The sequence below is a fragment of the Osmia lignaria genome, chromosome 13 (genome assembly GCF_051020975.1).
Source record: "Osmia lignaria lignaria isolate PbOS001 chromosome 13, iyOsmLign1, whole genome shotgun sequence".
In the NCBI taxonomy this organism is placed as follows: domain Eukaryota; kingdom Metazoa; phylum Arthropoda; class Insecta; order Hymenoptera; family Megachilidae; genus Osmia; species Osmia lignaria.
Window position 1 is genome coordinate 4474808 of NC_135044.1, and position 15174 is coordinate 4489981.

At 36.5% G+C, this 15174-nt stretch overlaps 6 protein-coding genes across 16 annotated transcripts in view; 5 read left to right on the top strand and 1 right to left on the bottom strand.

The window, feature by feature from the left end:
* Positions 1–234: 234 nt before the first annotated feature.
* LOC117602216 (uncharacterized) lies at positions 235–7413 on the bottom strand. 5 transcript variants are annotated; one of them, XM_034319947.2, is made up of 9 exons: positions 6322–6472; positions 6171–6258; positions 5907–6093; positions 4978–5847; positions 4212–4330; positions 3963–4151; positions 3143–3887; positions 2756–3050; positions 235–2643 (listed from the first exon to the last, which is right to left on the bottom strand). In XM_034319947.2, exons 1-4 carry the CDS (start codon positions 6470–6472, stop codon positions 5746–5748), a joined length of 528 nt encoding a protein of 175 aa, XP_034175838.1. In that variant the 3' UTR covers positions 235–2643; positions 2756–3050; positions 3143–3887; positions 3963–4151; positions 4212–4330; positions 4978–5745. The 5 variants fall into 5 exon arrangements, 4 of the variants coding, with proteins under 4 accessions (XP_034175838.1, XP_076547701.1, XP_076547699.1 ...); XM_076691586.1 differs by having other exon boundaries at positions 2793–3050; positions 4212–5847; XM_076691584.1 differs by having other exon boundaries at positions 4212–5847.
* Positions 2448–5708, top strand: LOC143305998 (integrin beta-nu). 2 transcript variants are annotated; one of them, XM_076691574.1, is made up of 12 exons: positions 2448–2627; positions 2750–2994; positions 3118–3403; positions 3469–3633; positions 3699–4157; positions 4224–4386; positions 4458–4624; positions 4687–4859; positions 4932–5131; positions 5208–5320; positions 5401–5492; positions 5564–5708. In XM_076691574.1, the coding sequence occupies exons 1-12, from the start codon at positions 2448–2450 to the stop codon at positions 5706–5708; spliced, it is 2388 nt and encodes a 795-aa protein (XP_076547689.1). The 2 variants fall into 2 exon arrangements, with proteins under 2 accessions (XP_076547689.1, XP_076547690.1); XM_076691575.1 differs by lacking the exon at positions 5401–5492 and having other exon boundaries at positions 5564–5703.
* On the top strand, positions 6980–9764 carry muc (dihydrolipoamide S-acetyltransferase muc). 2 transcript variants are annotated; one of them, XM_034319901.2, is made up of 7 exons: positions 6980–7121; positions 7479–7633; positions 7704–8104; positions 8193–8572; positions 8654–8953; positions 9013–9141; positions 9221–9764. In XM_034319901.2, coding segments are annotated over exons 1-7 (1485 nt in total). In that variant the 5' UTR covers positions 6980–7002; the 3' UTR covers positions 9222–9764. The 2 variants fall into 2 exon arrangements, with proteins under 2 accessions (XP_034175792.1, XP_034175793.1); XM_034319902.2 differs by lacking the exon at positions 9221–9764 and having other exon boundaries at positions 9013–9214.
* Positions 9765–10345: 581 nt separating this feature from the next.
* Positions 10346–12104, top strand: LOC117602207 (U5 small nuclear ribonucleoprotein 40 kDa protein). The gene is made up of 6 exons (XM_034319934.2): positions 10346–10568; positions 10645–10774; positions 10842–11155; positions 11237–11509; positions 11577–11742; positions 11811–12104. Exons 1-6 carry the CDS (start codon positions 10455–10457, stop codon positions 11867–11869), a joined length of 1056 nt encoding a protein of 351 aa, XP_034175825.1. The 5' UTR covers positions 10346–10454; the 3' UTR covers positions 11870–12104.
* A 158-nt stretch (positions 12105–12262) lies between these two features.
* On the top strand, positions 12263–13925 carry LOC117602214 (serine/threonine-protein kinase RIO3). 3 transcript variants are annotated; one of them, XM_034319943.2, is made up of 5 exons: positions 12263–12409; positions 12745–12865; positions 12983–13164; positions 13222–13322; positions 13511–13925. In XM_034319943.2, exons 2-5 carry the CDS (start codon positions 12771–12773, stop codon positions 13772–13774), a joined length of 642 nt encoding a protein of 213 aa, XP_034175834.1. In that variant the 5' UTR covers positions 12263–12409; positions 12745–12770; the 3' UTR covers positions 13775–13925. The 3 variants fall into 3 exon arrangements, with proteins under 3 accessions (XP_034175834.1, XP_034175835.1, XP_034175836.1); XM_034319944.2 differs by lacking the exon at positions 12263–12409 and adding an exon at positions 12446–12531; XM_034319945.2 differs by lacking the exon at positions 12263–12409 and adding an exon at positions 12647–12665.
* Positions 13926–14085: 160 nt separating this feature from the next.
* Positions 14086–15174, top strand: part of Dh31-R (Diuretic hormone 31 Receptor) — a 63922-nt gene continuing 62833 nt past the window's right edge. For all 3 annotated transcript variants that reach the window (XM_034319907.2, XM_034319906.2, XM_034319909.2), the window contains exon 1: positions 14086–14956. The gene's annotated coding sequence lies outside the window, so the exon portion shown is untranslated. The remainder of the gene's footprint in view (positions 14957–15174) is intronic.

The following is a 15174-nucleotide window of genomic DNA, read 5'->3' on the forward strand; positions in this document are numbered from 1 at the left end:
TCGTATCTCGTATCGAAAGAGAGTAATGGTAAAAAAATTATATTTTGGTGTTCTTTTGTTAACCTCGTTAGAACAGATAAAAAAGGCAACAACAGACGCACATATACACAGTGACATTAGTAGAAAGAGGAAGGTTTTAAAAGCATATGTATATCAAAATCGTTGGATCTTGTTGTTTAAATGCATTATGTCTCCTGGAAGGCATTGCACAAACTTTCATCGTGTATTTCGATGTTTTTATGTAATAATAATGATATTTTAGAGTTACTTGTTGCTGGTGACATTGCAAGTAAAAAAAACAACTGGTCCAAACTACAGAAGTACAATTTATACAATCGGCAACTATGTGATCAGCACTAACGTAAGGATAGCGTAAGGGTAGAGTAAGGATTTTTCTATTTGTAATTTGTACTTTGTGGTTGTAAAGGAACAAATGCGTGTATATTTATCGAACCGTATGTAGCAACTTAACGAATCGTTGTGAAACGACACGCCGATGTCAAGCAGGAACAGAAGGAAAGAAAAATAAAGTTTGTGTAATTTTTAAACATTGACCTATTTTAAACTATCGATCTTGATGATTTACGGAGGCAAGCTCATCGTGATGGATACACGATATTATTTAGTACAGAGTGCCATATGTTTTTTCGTGATATACGACCGATTACTTTATAAATGAACATTGTAATAAAATCGGATTTCTATTTTATCATATTATTTATGCATCTCGAGCTCATTGCCTAGATTTACAAGTAAATGTATCATTTTCCGTTTGAAATATTTGATCGTAAACGACCCAATAATTCGAGAAATCGTATAATTACGCGATTGTCGATGCATAAAGGCATTAGAAACTACGAAATGCAAAATGACCGGCTTTCACTGAGGTTTCGTCGTCTCCTCGAGTTGATTGTTTGCCGATCAACTTCGCTCCATATTTTCTTTCTTCCCTTCAAAAATTATGCGCATCCTTTCTCAAACGACGAGTAATATATTTAAATAATACTCGTGATAATTTTCAAAATATCGATGATCTTGTAGTTAACATAAATGTATCGCGAAACGAAAATACATATAAATGCAGATAGGCGGAAAGGCAGATGTACGATTCGAAACGAGAATTTCACGATTATGTCAGCAATTGATAACGCGCCCGTTTTATACAAGGAAGAGTACATACAGTCGCGGCTTTTTATTTCTTCCCGTTACTGTGTCAACGAAATGCAGCGATAATGGAACAACATACGCTTCGGATATAAATTGCATAAACATTGCATTGCAATCGTATTGGAACGAATAACTTGACATGTTTTTCTATCGTTTTCTTTATCTATTCGTGTTTAAAAATCCTTCAGAAGAGTATAGCACAGTTTTCCTCCATTTCATTTTAACTTCTGTCTAATGTAAGTAATTCATTCGTACTGACAGATCTTAATTAGTCTACGTCGACTCTAACTCGTTAGTATTCTTTTCAATCATCGCTGCAGGAATAATGATATCGCGTTACGATACCACATTCGTCATCGCATTATTGAGATACGCTCAAGCGAAATGAAATGTATGCAAACATTGTAGCAAAACATTGACAATACTTACAAGGCTGCTCGTAACAATAAACGAAAACATATCTGTTTCGCGATAACTGCAAATAATACATCAGGTATCGCGAGTCAATAAGTGACCAAGAAAAAGAAAAGCAAGAAACCATCTGTTCATTGCACAAGTGTCTTTCCGACAGAATTACAATTTACAACGAAACGAGCAGCTTTCTTTCCTCGCTCTTCAAAACGAGAAACATAGTTACCGTTTGAGAACTAGGCCACCGGATGAAACGAAATCGTGGCTGTATAATTTCAAACTCACTCTCTGTCGGGAACACCCTGTACATGGAAACATCGATATCGTCTATCTGTCACATGTACGTGACATAGGAGACAATGTTAGCTGGCAGCTAGAATCGTTTAGGTCCACAGCAAAATAGTAACGACGTCGATGACTATGAGATGCGTCCAGTCGAACGCGTTCGCTTCGCCAAGTGTCTGTCGTTTTACATCATACATACTTTGCCGACGAGCGAAACGATCGATCGTTGGAAAACGAAGAAGATCGATGAAAACGTGAGAAGATATTGAATACTAACCGAGCGCGCGACATCGTGCCGGTCTCTATTTGCGACCATTGATTCGGATTCAAGTGGAAGATAAATGTCGATTCGCTGTAACGAAGAGATAGCAAATCGGCACACATTTTTTTCGTCTTTTTTTCCCAACACGTACGAGAACGACGCGTGTCGTTATCGTAGCATAGATAACGAGAACAGTCGCGTTCAGGTACCATTCGGTGCCGATTGCAGAAGTAACGTTTAGATTTATAGTAATCGCGAACGTAGACGAGTTCTCCTCAAGAATGGACCAAAGATTCTCATCGAAAGAAGATCGAGCAGCTGGATGTTGACTGAGATCTTGAAGATGAGACTTCTTAAAGCTGTATTCTTCGCGATTCTTCTGTGCCGCGAATGGGAAGATTCCGAAAGCGCGGAGACGAAGATCCTCAGGTTGTGCGTTTCTCAAAATACCTGTGAAAATTGTTTGCAGGCCAGTTTCTCCTGTTCGTGGTGCAGTGACTGGGTAAATGTCGTTCTAACTGGAACAGTAATGCTTGAATTCATTTTCTATCCCCTGAATCCTTTCGCTTTTAGTTACTTTGCACGTGCTAGTCCGGATAGTTAACTTCACTTTTGTATTTTCAGTCTTACTCGAATTCAACTGTTGGAAGATCACGATGCAACGCACCGGAAAGGTTGAAAGCATTCGGCTGCCCTTTGGATGAAATTCGCAGCAATTCTCTAGGATCGATGGACATCCTGGAGAACTCGGACTTTCAGGACGTGTTGGAAGCAGGACGTACGCCGATCCAGTTGAGGCCCCAAAGAGTAAAAGTCAAGATTCAGTCCCATTCCAAGACCGAGATTCCGATCCGTTATCGGGTAGCCAAGTACGTTTGTTTACTCGATTCATTAATGATAACGACGAGAATTCGTTGAATCGTACCTACGCGATTAATATAACGTTTAATCAGTCTACGGTGAAAATATAAAGATAGAGAAAAATAATTTAGAAATTACCCGTTGGACTTGTACTACCTGATGGACTTGACGTGGTCGATGAAGGACGACAAAGAGACCCTGGCCAGTTTAGGACGAGACATGAGTCGAACGTTCGGCACGTTCACCAAGAATTTTCGCCTAGGCTTTGGCAGCTACGCCGACAAACCCCTGATGCCGTACATATTTCCAGGACACGAGGATAATCCTTGCAAGAGCGAGCACGCTGTTTGCTCGCCCCTTTACGACTTTCAACACCACCTGGAACTGACTCACGATATTCAACGGTTTATCAAAGAAGTATGCGTTTGATCTATCTCGAGATAATCAAATAATCGAAAATTTTTAATCAAGACGAGTTTCAGGTAAATGAAAGCCGTGTAACTGGAAACGTGGACAACTTGGAGGGCGCGTTGGACGGAGTTGTGCAGTCGATCCTTTGCAAGGAACAAGTTGGCTGGGTGCAGCATGCACGTAAGATCATCCTGGTAGCGACCGATGGATACCTGCATTTTGCTGGCGAAGGAAAGGTAACGCGAATCGATATAATCGGCACAGACAGGATGCGTGAGGTGTCTGATGTGTTTCTAATTAGCTAGGCGGTGCTGTGACGCGACAGGACTTCAAGTGTCATCTCGATAAGCGTGGCCAATACTCTCTGGCTACCAAGTACGATTACTGTTCTTTGGGAGAGCTGTCTAGGCTGTTACAGGAGCACAAAATCAACTTGATATTCGCTGTGACCGAGGATCGGCGTAGCGAGTACGAATCAACGGTCGCGTTGCTGAAAGAAAAAGCAAGGGTTGCTACTTTGACCAGCGACAGTTCGAATATACTGGAAATCATCAAAAGTGCTTACCATCAAATCACCTCGAAGGTGATCTTACGCGACAATTCCTCGTATCCACTGCGAATTGAATATTTTTCTAATTGCGGCAACGCGAACGTACTGGAATGGAACACCTCCGAGTGCGAGGATATAGAGGAAGGCCAGGTGTACGACTTCAAGGTTGTCCTGTCGATCGACAAGTGTCCAAGAAACGAGAGTCTATGGGTACATAATTGAATTCAATTAATTTGAATCTTTTACCCTTCCTGTAATATTTACCATGTTCTTTAGAAACAAACAATCGTGATCGAGGATGCGCTGGCCTCTGAGGTATCTCAAGTGGTAGTCGAAGTTGAGCTGGCATGCGGTTGCAATTGCAAGGACTCCGAAGACTCTCCCTGCGAACACGGAACAGACGAGTGCGGTATTTGCAAGTGCAACAACGGTTGGTCTGGTAAGAACAGTAGCTGTAACTCGTGTAGATCCTCTTCGTGGATGGAACTTTAATGTCGATGAATTGAACAGGCGAGAAATGCGATTGCGACGAAAGTTCGCCGATGGAGAACAGGTTGCAATGTATAGCCGCTAACTCGACGAAACTTTGCTCCGACAGGGGCGAATGCGTTTGCGGCAGCTGCCTTTGCGACGAGGGCTACACGGGACAATTTTGCGAATGCTCAGGATGCGACAAGGTGATCATTATAAGATATTAACGGATTAAAAGCACCGTCAAGTCAAATGAATCCTCTTCTAGATCGATGGTATAGAATGCTCGAACAAAGGAATTTGTAAATGTGGTGTCTGCCATTGCATCGAAGGCTGGCAAGGAAATGCCTGCCAGTGTCCATCGACCGATGATCCCTGCGTGGCACCAGGAAGCAAGGAAGTCTGTGCTGGTCACGGCTACTGCGATTGTGGAGAATGTCGGTTCGTGCGTTTTTACATAACTCTCGTTAAATTGTTCAATTTTGTAAACGACTGAAATTGGTGTCCGTTCAGATGTAATGTTACAGCGACAGACGGTTCTTATTATCGGGGCACTTACTGCGAATCGTCGATCAGCGCGGGTGGTAGTGCTCTCTGTATTCTTTACAATCCTTGCGTGAATGCCACCATCGAAGATCCTCAGAATGTGGACGAATTTTGCCAGACTAACGAAACCTCTTACGAAACCAAACTAGTCGACTCTGTTGACAAAGGTAACAATCCACTTGATAGATTAATGAATCTTAATTTCGATATCATTAGAATATTGTTATCTCTTGTGTTTCGTAGGAAACGAACACTACTGTGTTGTAAAAACGAAAAAAGATCAAACGATCTGTATCATACCGTACGTATACGAGTTCCAGCAAAACAATGTTGTTTCTTTGAAAATCGGAAGCAAGGTAAGATACACAGCTTATTGTACTGAATATTTTTATTACGTTTCTCCCTTTTTTTCATCGAGATCTTCTGACGATTCTAGTATTGCAGTACTCCGATACATACAGCAGTCATTTCATCTGTGATCATCTTTGTAATATTATTTATTGGAATCATTTGTTTACTGATTTGGAAGTAAGTATCTCTCGAGTAAACTATGATTAAATTGCAATTTCTTTTTATAAACGTTTATTGTGTTTGCATAGGTGTTGGACTTCCATAAAAGACAAAAGAGAATATGAGAAGTTCATACAGGAACAAAAGAAAACTGTGTTTAGTTTGAGCGAAAATCCTCTGTTTAGGCCCGCGACATCTCGATTTAGGGTACCCTCCATATACAAAGAGGATTAATCGAGAACAATTAGGCTATAAAAGTGCATTCATTGAATTAATTCAGTTCCCCTTCGCCGAAAGACTCGGTAGAATGCGTGGTGCTTTGATCAGATAATAGATCACGCCAGAAATGATTTCCAGGAGAAAAAGAAATCGCCTGTAATTACGATTGCAATGTTAATCTTACATCATAATTAGTGATCTAAATATTTTTACATTATCCGTCACGTTTACAAGTGTCCATTCAAACCCTCTAGGTTCTCTGTAGATAACATTCGTAAGTGGTTTGTTATTGACCCAATCAGCCTCAATTGAAGATCCATCCGGAAATGTATACGTTCCAGGACCGTTCATTGTACCGTTTGGTTCGACTCTACCTCGATACTGAGCGTTGTTATTATACCTTTAACAATTAAATTTAACTTTATTTATTATCGTTATGTAATAGCATAGTAATAAGTAGGAGCGAATTCCAATTACCGAATGTGAATTGTAGTGTCGGCAAAAGAATCATTGTTCCATTCGCCATCGTAAACGTCAAAGTTATCGGTAGTATATATTCCTCTTCCTGTGTAAAATATACACGATTAATAATGTTTAAAAGAGAATGAGTGCTTTACAGAACATCGACCTTCTTTGACTAAAACAGATTGGGTATAATTCCATCTATATTCGCCGTTATATATATCTCCGTTATGAAATGTAAATTTTCCAAATCCAGTTTGATCCAAACTTTCGGTAATATTCGTCTTCGTCGTTTTACCGGTACCTCGTTTTTTCATATTTAAGATTATGTATAAAAGATTATTGAAGCTTTGAATTTTAAAGAATAGGAAGGTCGGTAAGGTGATTAAGTTCCTCTAATCGCCACTGATATCGTTAGCGCTAAGTAAAACGTAAGTCAACGGATCATAGTATGTATGTACCGTTCTATTTTATCATTGACATCGTTGGTTATAAGCCAAGAAACCTTGACATAAAATTCGATTTTGGATCAAACAAAAACGGAATATTGTTATTGTTTTATTTTTATCCTCTTTTTTTCGGTTCGATGACATTTTCTAATCTGCGATTAATGATCTCTGCCCCATTTGAAAACTACCTTTAAACTTAATGCCACGTGACCTTGTGAACGACCTCTCATTCGGTACATTCGTATCGTCCGTTCCTAGTTCGCGATAACCCCACAGTACTGACACGCTCGGAACACGTTCGTTGTCCGAGTGTTTTAAAGAAAAACTTCGTGTAACGTGGAATTTCTCGCGACTTGCTACTAAAATCGGTAGTAAAAGATCCTCGAATCATTTGAGATATGATACGAACGACAACAGGTCTGCGCAATGAATTGGCACGCGCTATACTACGAAATTCCGTCCGGACGACCACCGTAAGGTGCATGGTACGATGTCTTCACAGAAAATATCTACAGAGGTATTTAATATTTTTGTCACAATCACATTTGTTTCTTTATAAAATGTACTGTCGTTTCTTGGTTAAAATTTACACTCATATTAGCTATTAAAGTTACCTTAATGAATGAATGAATGAATGAATACTCATTACCATTACTCCCAACTTCCCATTCTCCTTCAAAGTTCTATTTCCACCTGTTGTTTCTCGATTACATTCAAATATACACACAGTCGCAATCTTAAAAATTTCATTTTTGTTAAACAAATATTTTCACAGAGGAAGTTGTTGCATCCAAGATCTTCAGTCAGCTTTCCACTGTCTTCTAATTCTTAACATTTTTTAGAGTAAAACAGTGCTTTCTTGTTTGGTGTTCAGGATTCAGGTACACAATACCTTAAGTCTTATGGTGATCCCAGGAAGGCAACAAGTTAGATTTTATGCTGATTATCCTGATCATCTCAGAGTACAACTTCCTGCATTATCACCTACTATGGAAACTGGTACTATTGTTAGTTGGCAGAAAAAGGAAGGTGAGGGATACAGTTCATTACAATTGATTAAACCATTAATGATTTCTAATTTCTTATAACTTTATTATAGGTGACAAGTTGAATGAAGGTGACTTACTAGCAGAAATTGAAACTGATAAAGCAACAATGGGCTTTGAAACACCGGAAGAAGGCTACTTGGCAAAGATTTTAGTACCAGCAGGAACAAAAAATGTTCCTATTGGAAAACTTGTTTGTATAATTGTATCAGATGAAGCCAGTGTAGCTGCTTTCAAAGATTTTAAAGATGACTCTCCAGATGTCCCAGCAGCTGCACCTCCTGGCCCTGCACCAGCTGCTCCTACACCATCTACTCCTCCTCCATCTCCAGTAACACCACCAGCACCTGCAGCTGCAAAACCAATGGGTGCTCCAAGCGTACCATCCGGTGATAGAATATATGCCAGTCCATTAGCTAAAAAAATTGCAGCAGAGAAAGGCCTCAGTTTGCAGGTAACTTTTAAGTTAGGTTTATATTACTATATCACTGATTACATTGTATGTTAGGAATCGTAAATTTTAAACAATTCCGGCTTTAAAGGGCTTAAAAGGTACAGGACTGTATGGATCTGTAACAGTAAAGGATTTAGCAGGGGCACCGGCGATTGGTGCTCAACCAGCAGCAGCAGTAGCAGGAGCACCAGCAATGGATGTTCCAGCAGGAATGGATATTCCTGTATCCACTATTAGAGCAGTAATTGCTAAACGTCTTTTGGAAAGCAAACAAACTATCCCACATTACTATTTATCAGTGGATATAAACATGGATGCCGCTTTAGCAATGCGGGAGAAATTTAATAAAATGTTAGAAAAAGAGAAAGTAAAACTCAGTGTAAACGATATTATTATCAAAGGAATGGCGATGGCCTGTAAAAAAATACCTGAGGGTAACAGTGCGTGGATGGGTGATGTTATTAGACAGTATGTTATCGCCCTGCTATTCGTTATATGCTTTAAACAATTGATTTCCAAATATTTAATGTCGCAATATATTTTTTTTAGATTTAACAATGTTGATGTCTGTGTAGCGGTTAGTACAGAAAACGGCCTAATTACACCAATAGTTTTTAGTGCAGATACAAAGGGTATAGTTCAAATCAGTAAAGATGTTAAAGCATTGGCTACTAAAGCAAGGGAAGGAAAATTGCAGCCACAAGAATTTCAAGGAGGAACTATCACTATATCAAATCTAGGAATGTTTGGCATTAAAAACTTTTCTGCCATTATAAATCCTCCTCAATCCATCATCCTTGCCATAGGTACTACTGAAACAAGACTGGTACCTGCCGACAATGAGAAAGGGTAAGTACATCCTAAGTGTTATTAATGTTTTGGATCTAATATCTGCATCGTTGTTTTAGATTCACAACTTCTCAATTTATGTCCGTCACTGCCAGCTGCGATCATCGTACTATAGACGGTGCTGTAGGAGCTCAATGGTTAGCTGTCTTTAAGAACTTTATGGAGAATCCAACAACTATGCTGTTGTAGTAAGTTCGATCGTTGAAATATCCATTCGGGTAGTTGAAATAAGCTCAAATTATATAAGAAAAATATTGTTCTGTTCAGGTACAAAAAGGTGATGATGAGTGTCCTGTATATTTGTGTATAGTACAATATTAAATTATATTACTTTACGCATTTGTAAATTGTTGATTTTTGATAGGTTCAAAATTTGAAGGGCACATTTTCTTTTTCTTATTTGAAAAAAATGTTGCGTCATTCAGCGATATTTCACTAACATCATTAGGCCCAATTTCCTTCTATTTAAAAAATTTTACATATGTGGTTTTTCACACAATGTGAAGTACAAGACTGACGATCAATTTCAGAGCAGGAAGACAAGTATTGTTAAATGTTTTTATAGGAACATCTTATTTTGTCGTTTATAAAACCTTGTTACTTGATTATTTATTTGAATGAAAAACCACAACAATTTTTCTTTAGCAATAGTGACCACCTGTAAATATGTGTATTTATGAGATAATTTTATGGTCATCATATTGCGATAAATATAATTGTAAATTAGGGGAAATTTATTAAACAAAAATGTGTCAAAATGTTTATAGTAAATAGTACACTACACGTAAATGTGTGTACCATATTTAATAAATTGTAACTTAACAAGTTTAAGATTATATTTATTTCTTATCATGTATTATAAATAAATAGATGTATTAAACAATAACTGGAATAATTGCATAATATGTAACTATCTGTAAAAATTTCATAAACAGCAGTTAGTGATTACAAATTCAACAGGACTGAACATGGCATGGCTGGTTTTGGGGTTCCAGACAACCCATGATGAGATTAGATCTGCACATACAGAGCACAGTTATTAAGACCGTGACTGTCTTACCACACCAATCACTATCAACTGATCTTTGATTCTATTTTATTAGAAATCAGTTAAAATCAGCACAAGACTGAAAAATTATTGAAACAATTGTTTGATGAACTTGGATTCGCAAACTTATACTTTAAAAAGACCGCCATAAATTTAAAGAAGGGAGCACTATCGCCATCTATCGGGAAACAACGGAAACTACTCGATAATTTGCAGACTACCACATGATAAGTAAGAAGTGCTTCATTACCTACTTCACCTGGGGTTCCCTAGAACCCTCAGAACGATAAGTAACTCCTTGAAAACAAAGGTATTCCCAATCATTTTGTATCTATAGTTTCTGCAGCCGTGTAATCGTAATAATCGAAGTACCATCTGTATAAGTTTGTATTTTTGTGTCATAAGGTTGTTTATGAAGAGTTGTGGATACAATAAAAATTTAAATTATTCAGTATGCCAATTTTAGATAAACGTAAAGGGGATGATATTTTAGCATTAGTTCCTGCTTCAAAAAGGACTAAAAATGAAGTGGTCTTTAGTAGCAGAGAAAAAGCAGTTGTACAGAATGTAAGCGAGACTAACCTTAACTCGACATGTTTTTCAGGTCATTTTCATAATAAAAACTTATTTTATTACTATATAGGGACCACCAAGAACATCTAACTTATTTGCACCAATTATGCTCCTTGAGGGCCACCAAGGAGATATATTTTCTCTTGAGTTTCATCCTGAGGGTCAATATCTTGCTTCTACAGGCTTTGATAGACAAATTTGTATGTATTTAAATATGTGTGACTTGAAAATATTTTATGCAGTTAAATATGTAATAACAATTTCCAGTTATTTGGAACGTATATGGTGAATGTGAAAATATTTCTGTAATGACTGGACACAGTGGAGCAATCATGGAATTACATTTTAGTCCTGATGGTAATCATTTATACACAGCTAGTACAGATATGACACTAGGTCTATGGGATATAGTGGCTGGAACTAGGATTAAAAAACTGAAAGGTCATACCTCCTTTGTAAACTCTGTTTCTGGAGCAAGGAGAGGTCTTACACAACTTTGTTCAGGTAGTGATGATAGTACTATACGTGTTTGGGATCCTAGGAAAAGAGGACAGTGTTACACACTAAACAATACATATCAGGTAAAGAGATGTTTTGTGAGAATTTAAATTACACAAATTCTTGAATTTATCAACATTTGTTTATTTCCTTTGTTTACATAGGTCACTGCTGTAACATTTAATGACACAGCAGAACAAGTTATAAGTGGTGGAATAGATAATGATATAAAAGTCTGGGATTTAAGGAAAAACTCTATTCTTTATAAGCTTAAGGGACATTCTGATACCATAACTGGATTAAGTCTTAGTCCAGATGGTTCCTACATACTTTCTAATGCTATGGATAACACATTAAGAATTTGGGATGTAAGGCCGTTTGCTCCTTACGAACGTTGTGTTAAAATTCTTTCTGGACATCAACATAATTTTGAAAAGGTGTGTTTTCGGATTTTTTCACATGCACTATTGAACTTCGTAATTTCATTTATTTCGATAATTACAGAATCTTTTGAGGTGTGCATGGTCACCAGATGGTAGTAAAGTATCATCTGGATCATCAGATAGGTTTCATTATGTTTGGGATACTACAAGTCGTAGGATATTGTATAAATTACCCGGTCATAATGGTTCTGTAAACGATATCGATTTTCATCCAAAGGAACCAATTGGTAATGCATACAAAATCGTAGATATTAGTATATTTTACAATCATTCTAAATATATTCTTTTTTTATAGTTTGCTCTGGATCTAGTGATAAACAAATATATTTAGGAGAAATTGAAACGACACAGTAAAACGACACATTCATTAATTTTTATACTTAAGGACTTGTTGAAAACAAAATAGTTCAATATAAAATTTAATTAAGTAAAAAATCCTAAATTTCCTCCAGAAATATATTTTAAACCTTCCTGTCTCTTTAATTTGCTACACCAAGATAAGTTACAACCAAAATATTACTATACCGCAGTTCACCAGAGCATAACTGCGACGCGCAGGTTGGAAGATGGTGGGGGAACGCAGCGAGCTCTCTGCTAATCGCTTTCCACTTCGTTTGGGAGTATCGCCAATCAGGGCGAAGATGCGTACTGGAGATGCGCAAAGAACGAAAACTGGTCTTTTCGCAGTTATGGACTCTGGTGAACTGCGGTATACATCGATTGAACGTATCGATGTTTTTGCGAGTTGACATTGATTTAACTTCATGTCATATTTACGTATATATATACACTTGAGTCATATACACGACTTCAGTGTGTTCCTGTTCACAATCATTTATCTCTTTATTTATTTCCGTCTTCCAAATTTTTTAATTTAGTCATTCTATTTTTAAGGTAAATCTGATTCTTTTAATTTTCTTTTAAATCTTTAACAAACATATCATGACCATTAATGTCGTTTTGCAGTATCATTTAGAACAATCAGAAGGATTGCACAATTTCGTGAAATAAAATTTGTATGCAATTATGATAAAATTTTAGTTACAATAAACTGGCAAAAGTTTTAACTTCATTTTGTATGAAAATTCGGCATTGATGTACTTTTAAATTAATTCAGTGTTTTGTGCTATGTAACTTAACCTTCATTTACGTATCTATAATCATTAATAAAAATAGAATAAAAATATGTTTCCTTATCCTGTTATATTCTTTAATCCTGTATTTTTTAGGTTTATATTCATTAATTATTATTACGATGTCGACTCCATGGGCAAAAATTCAACCAGTAGAAGGGCCTGTCAGTTTAGTGGAGATAACTTCAGAACAACTTGCCAATAGTTTGCAAGAGAAGTAAGCTATAAACAATTGGTTATATCTATTATTATTTCATTTTTATTAATATATATTTATTATTTATTATGTTTGAAAATCAAAAGTAAAGAAATCCATTTTTTCTTTTAATGGTAGAGAAATAAAAAAGTACCAGACTGAAATAACAAATGATGCGGATATTGAAGATAGTACAATATATGAGTCAAATGATACAGATAATGATGAAGTGATTGCACATATGTTGCAAGATCAGTATAACAAAGAATATGATCAGATATTAACACGCACAGAGGAAAAATTCAATCGTGATGCTAAAGGTAATATTAATTTTTTATTAAATTACATAGTAAATAAATTATTTTTATTCTTTGCAGTTAATACTATTTATGCAAATCATCGAATTCGTTCATTTGATGACTATGATGATAAAGACACAGATGTTGAAAATACAACAAGAGATTTTGATAGATTTGTGGTAAGTATGCCACAAATATATTCCCCAGGGTAGAGGAACCCGGGGAAGCTGCCGGAGAAACCCGGGAGAGCGTCTAGGGAGGCCCAGGAACCCGGGGGTGATCGCCCCTGGGTAGGGATGATAATTTCCCTAGACAAACCTATCGTGCTAGGAATTGTGTAAATCTAATGGATTTATTATGTTTATAGAGTATTGAAAAGGAGTATGCTTCTATACCACGTTGTGGGTATAAAAAAATGGGTGAAGGATCACAAATTGTCACTAAACATGATATGCTCATGTCTTCAAGGATAAATGCCTGTAGAGTTCTGCAATTTCCTCCTGGTATTGACACAGGAGACACAGGAGGATTTGATGTTAAATTGAACAATAAAGTATTTAACAGCTTAAGAGCTCATAGTCATGCTCAGTGTTATAAACGAAAACCGAAAGCAAAACCACATACAAAATAAAAATGATAATATACCCTAAAAATGTAAATATGTTGCAATAACATATTTGAATTTATTTCTCTTTTTAAATCATGGATTTATTTCGACGTGTAATATATTATATTACACTATGTATAATGTATTAAACATTTTCAACAAATTTGTATGGGTGGGTTTTAAGTTCAAATAATAATGTGTAATTATTTTTAACATTAACTGCTTTATTAAATGTTATACAGTCAGTATCATTAGAAATAAATACATATCCCCCCTTGGTAGCTTACTGTAATATGTTCTGATCCGTACTTATTTTTTTCGAACAGCGTGAAACAATAATAAAATTAAATGGGGATGATAAAACTAAAAGCTGTAAATACGCATTTGGAAAAATAAGGATAATTCAATTTTGTTAGTTCTACCAAGCAACCGCTAGATGTCTATAGCATTTCAGTGCCCATAAAACAGTTATTTCAATATCTCGGAGCACATTTTTGATATATGATATATCACGAAATCTAATAAGTTAAAAACGTGAAGTATTGTAGAAAAAGTAAGAAAAATTTAGTTCCATTTAGTTCTGTCAGACTACACCGAAGAGATTAGGTATCTTCTATAGTCCACGAAATGCACATTTTTCCATTAAAAAAAGTTTTTGTTAATAAGGAAACAATTTTTACTAATATTTGTTAAATCAGTGCTGACGATAACTCATTTGAAATGAATCTGAAGCGCGTGCTTCTGCGCCGGCGCGTCATGCCGCCATTACGCCGGTAAGGGCTGCGCACGCACCTCGAGTCACGTTTCCCTCAGACGAAGCGTCAGTTACCGCCGCGCCGCCGCACGATTCGTAGTTTTCGAAGTTCTCTCGTCACAAGAATATTTCGTTTTAATTATACGTGGATTATCGGTTCAATTTAACAATAAAATAAGCGTAAACATTATGTAACTGAACTATACGTCGTCGAAGTAATATAGTACATTAAATATCTTCGATATTAACAATGCATTGTTCGCGAATAAAGTTGTCGGCTTAATGACTTCTCAATTTTCAATCAAAGAACTACTGCGTGTATCAGATTAATCTTTTATTCAGTGAAATCGTGTTTTATTACAGTAATTCGGTTGTGAAAGTGACAATTCAGCATCAACATGGACAAGTAGTCTACTGACAAGGACATTGTTTTTGACAACGACGCCATTAAGGTAGGACTCATTGTCAATGAATATTTTATTCTTATTTGAAAAGATTGTAAAACGAATTACGTATAGAATGTAACATTGAAAGTAGAATAACAAACCTTTGACTATTACTAATGACAAAGAATCGTTCAATGGTTAAACCTATTGTTCATAAACTTATTCATACTGCTTTGTTTCTTTCAAATGTAATTTGATACATTGATGAAATAGTGCGTTGTTGA

What these genes read in the sequence shown, in the direction of transcription:
- LOC143305998 (XM_076691574.1), top strand. Translation starts at nt 2,448, where the DNA reads ATGTTGACTGAGATCTTGAAGATGAGACTTCTTAAAGCTGTATTCTTC. An exon ending in ATCCGTTATCGGGTAGCCAA is followed by an intron (nt 2,995 to 3,117) that starts GTACGTTTGTTT and finishes AAAATAATTTAG; the next exon opens with AAATTACCCGTTGGACTTGT. An exon ending in ATTTTGCTGGCGAAGGAAAG is followed by an intron (nt 3,634 to 3,698) that starts GTAACGCGAATC and finishes GTTTCTAATTAG; the next exon opens with CTAGGCGGTGCTGTGACGCG.
- LOC117602216 (XM_034319947.2), bottom strand. Translation starts at nt 6,472, where the DNA reads ATGAAAAAACGAGGTACCGGTAAAACGACGAAGACGAATATTACCGAA. An exon ending in GACACTACAATTCACATTCG is followed by an intron (nt 6,094 to 6,170) that starts GTAATTGGAATT and finishes TAATTGTTAAAG; the next exon opens with GTATAATAACAACGCTCAGT. An exon ending in TTGTAAACGTGACGGATAAT is followed by an intron (nt 5,848 to 5,906) that starts GTAAAAATATTT and finishes TCGTAATTACAG; the next exon opens with GCGATTTCTTTTTCTCCTGG.
- muc (XM_034319901.2), top strand. Translation starts at nt 7,003, where the DNA reads ATGATACGAACGACAACAGGTCTGCGCAATGAATTGGCACGCGCTATA. An exon ending in CACAGAAAATATCTACAGAG is followed by an intron (nt 7,122 to 7,478) that starts GTATTTAATATT and finishes TTTGGTGTTCAG; the next exon opens with GATTCAGGTACACAATACCT. An exon ending in ATGGGTGATGTTATTAGACA is followed by an intron (nt 8,573 to 8,653) that starts GTATGTTATCGC and finishes TATTTTTTTTAG; the next exon opens with ATTTAACAATGTTGATGTCT.
- LOC117602207 (XM_034319934.2), top strand. Translation starts at nt 10,455, where the DNA reads ATGCCAATTTTAGATAAACGTAAAGGGGATGATATTTTAGCATTAGTT. An exon ending in AGGCTTTGATAGACAAATTT is followed by an intron (nt 10,775 to 10,841) that starts GTATGTATTTAA and finishes AACAATTTCCAG; the next exon opens with TTATTTGGAACGTATATGGT. An exon ending in TCATCCAAAGGAACCAATTG is followed by an intron (nt 11,743 to 11,810) that starts GTAATGCATACA and finishes CTTTTTTTATAG; the next exon opens with TTTGCTCTGGATCTAGTGAT.
- LOC117602214 (XM_034319943.2), top strand. Translation starts at nt 12,771, where the DNA reads ATGTCGACTCCATGGGCAAAAATTCAACCAGTAGAAGGGCCTGTCAGT. An exon ending in ATTCAATCGTGATGCTAAAG is followed by an intron (nt 13,165 to 13,221) that starts GTAATATTAATT and finishes TATTCTTTGCAG; the next exon opens with TTAATACTATTTATGCAAAT. An exon ending in GAGATTTTGATAGATTTGTG is followed by an intron (nt 13,323 to 13,510) that starts GTAAGTATGCCA and finishes TTATGTTTATAG; the next exon opens with AGTATTGAAAAGGAGTATGC.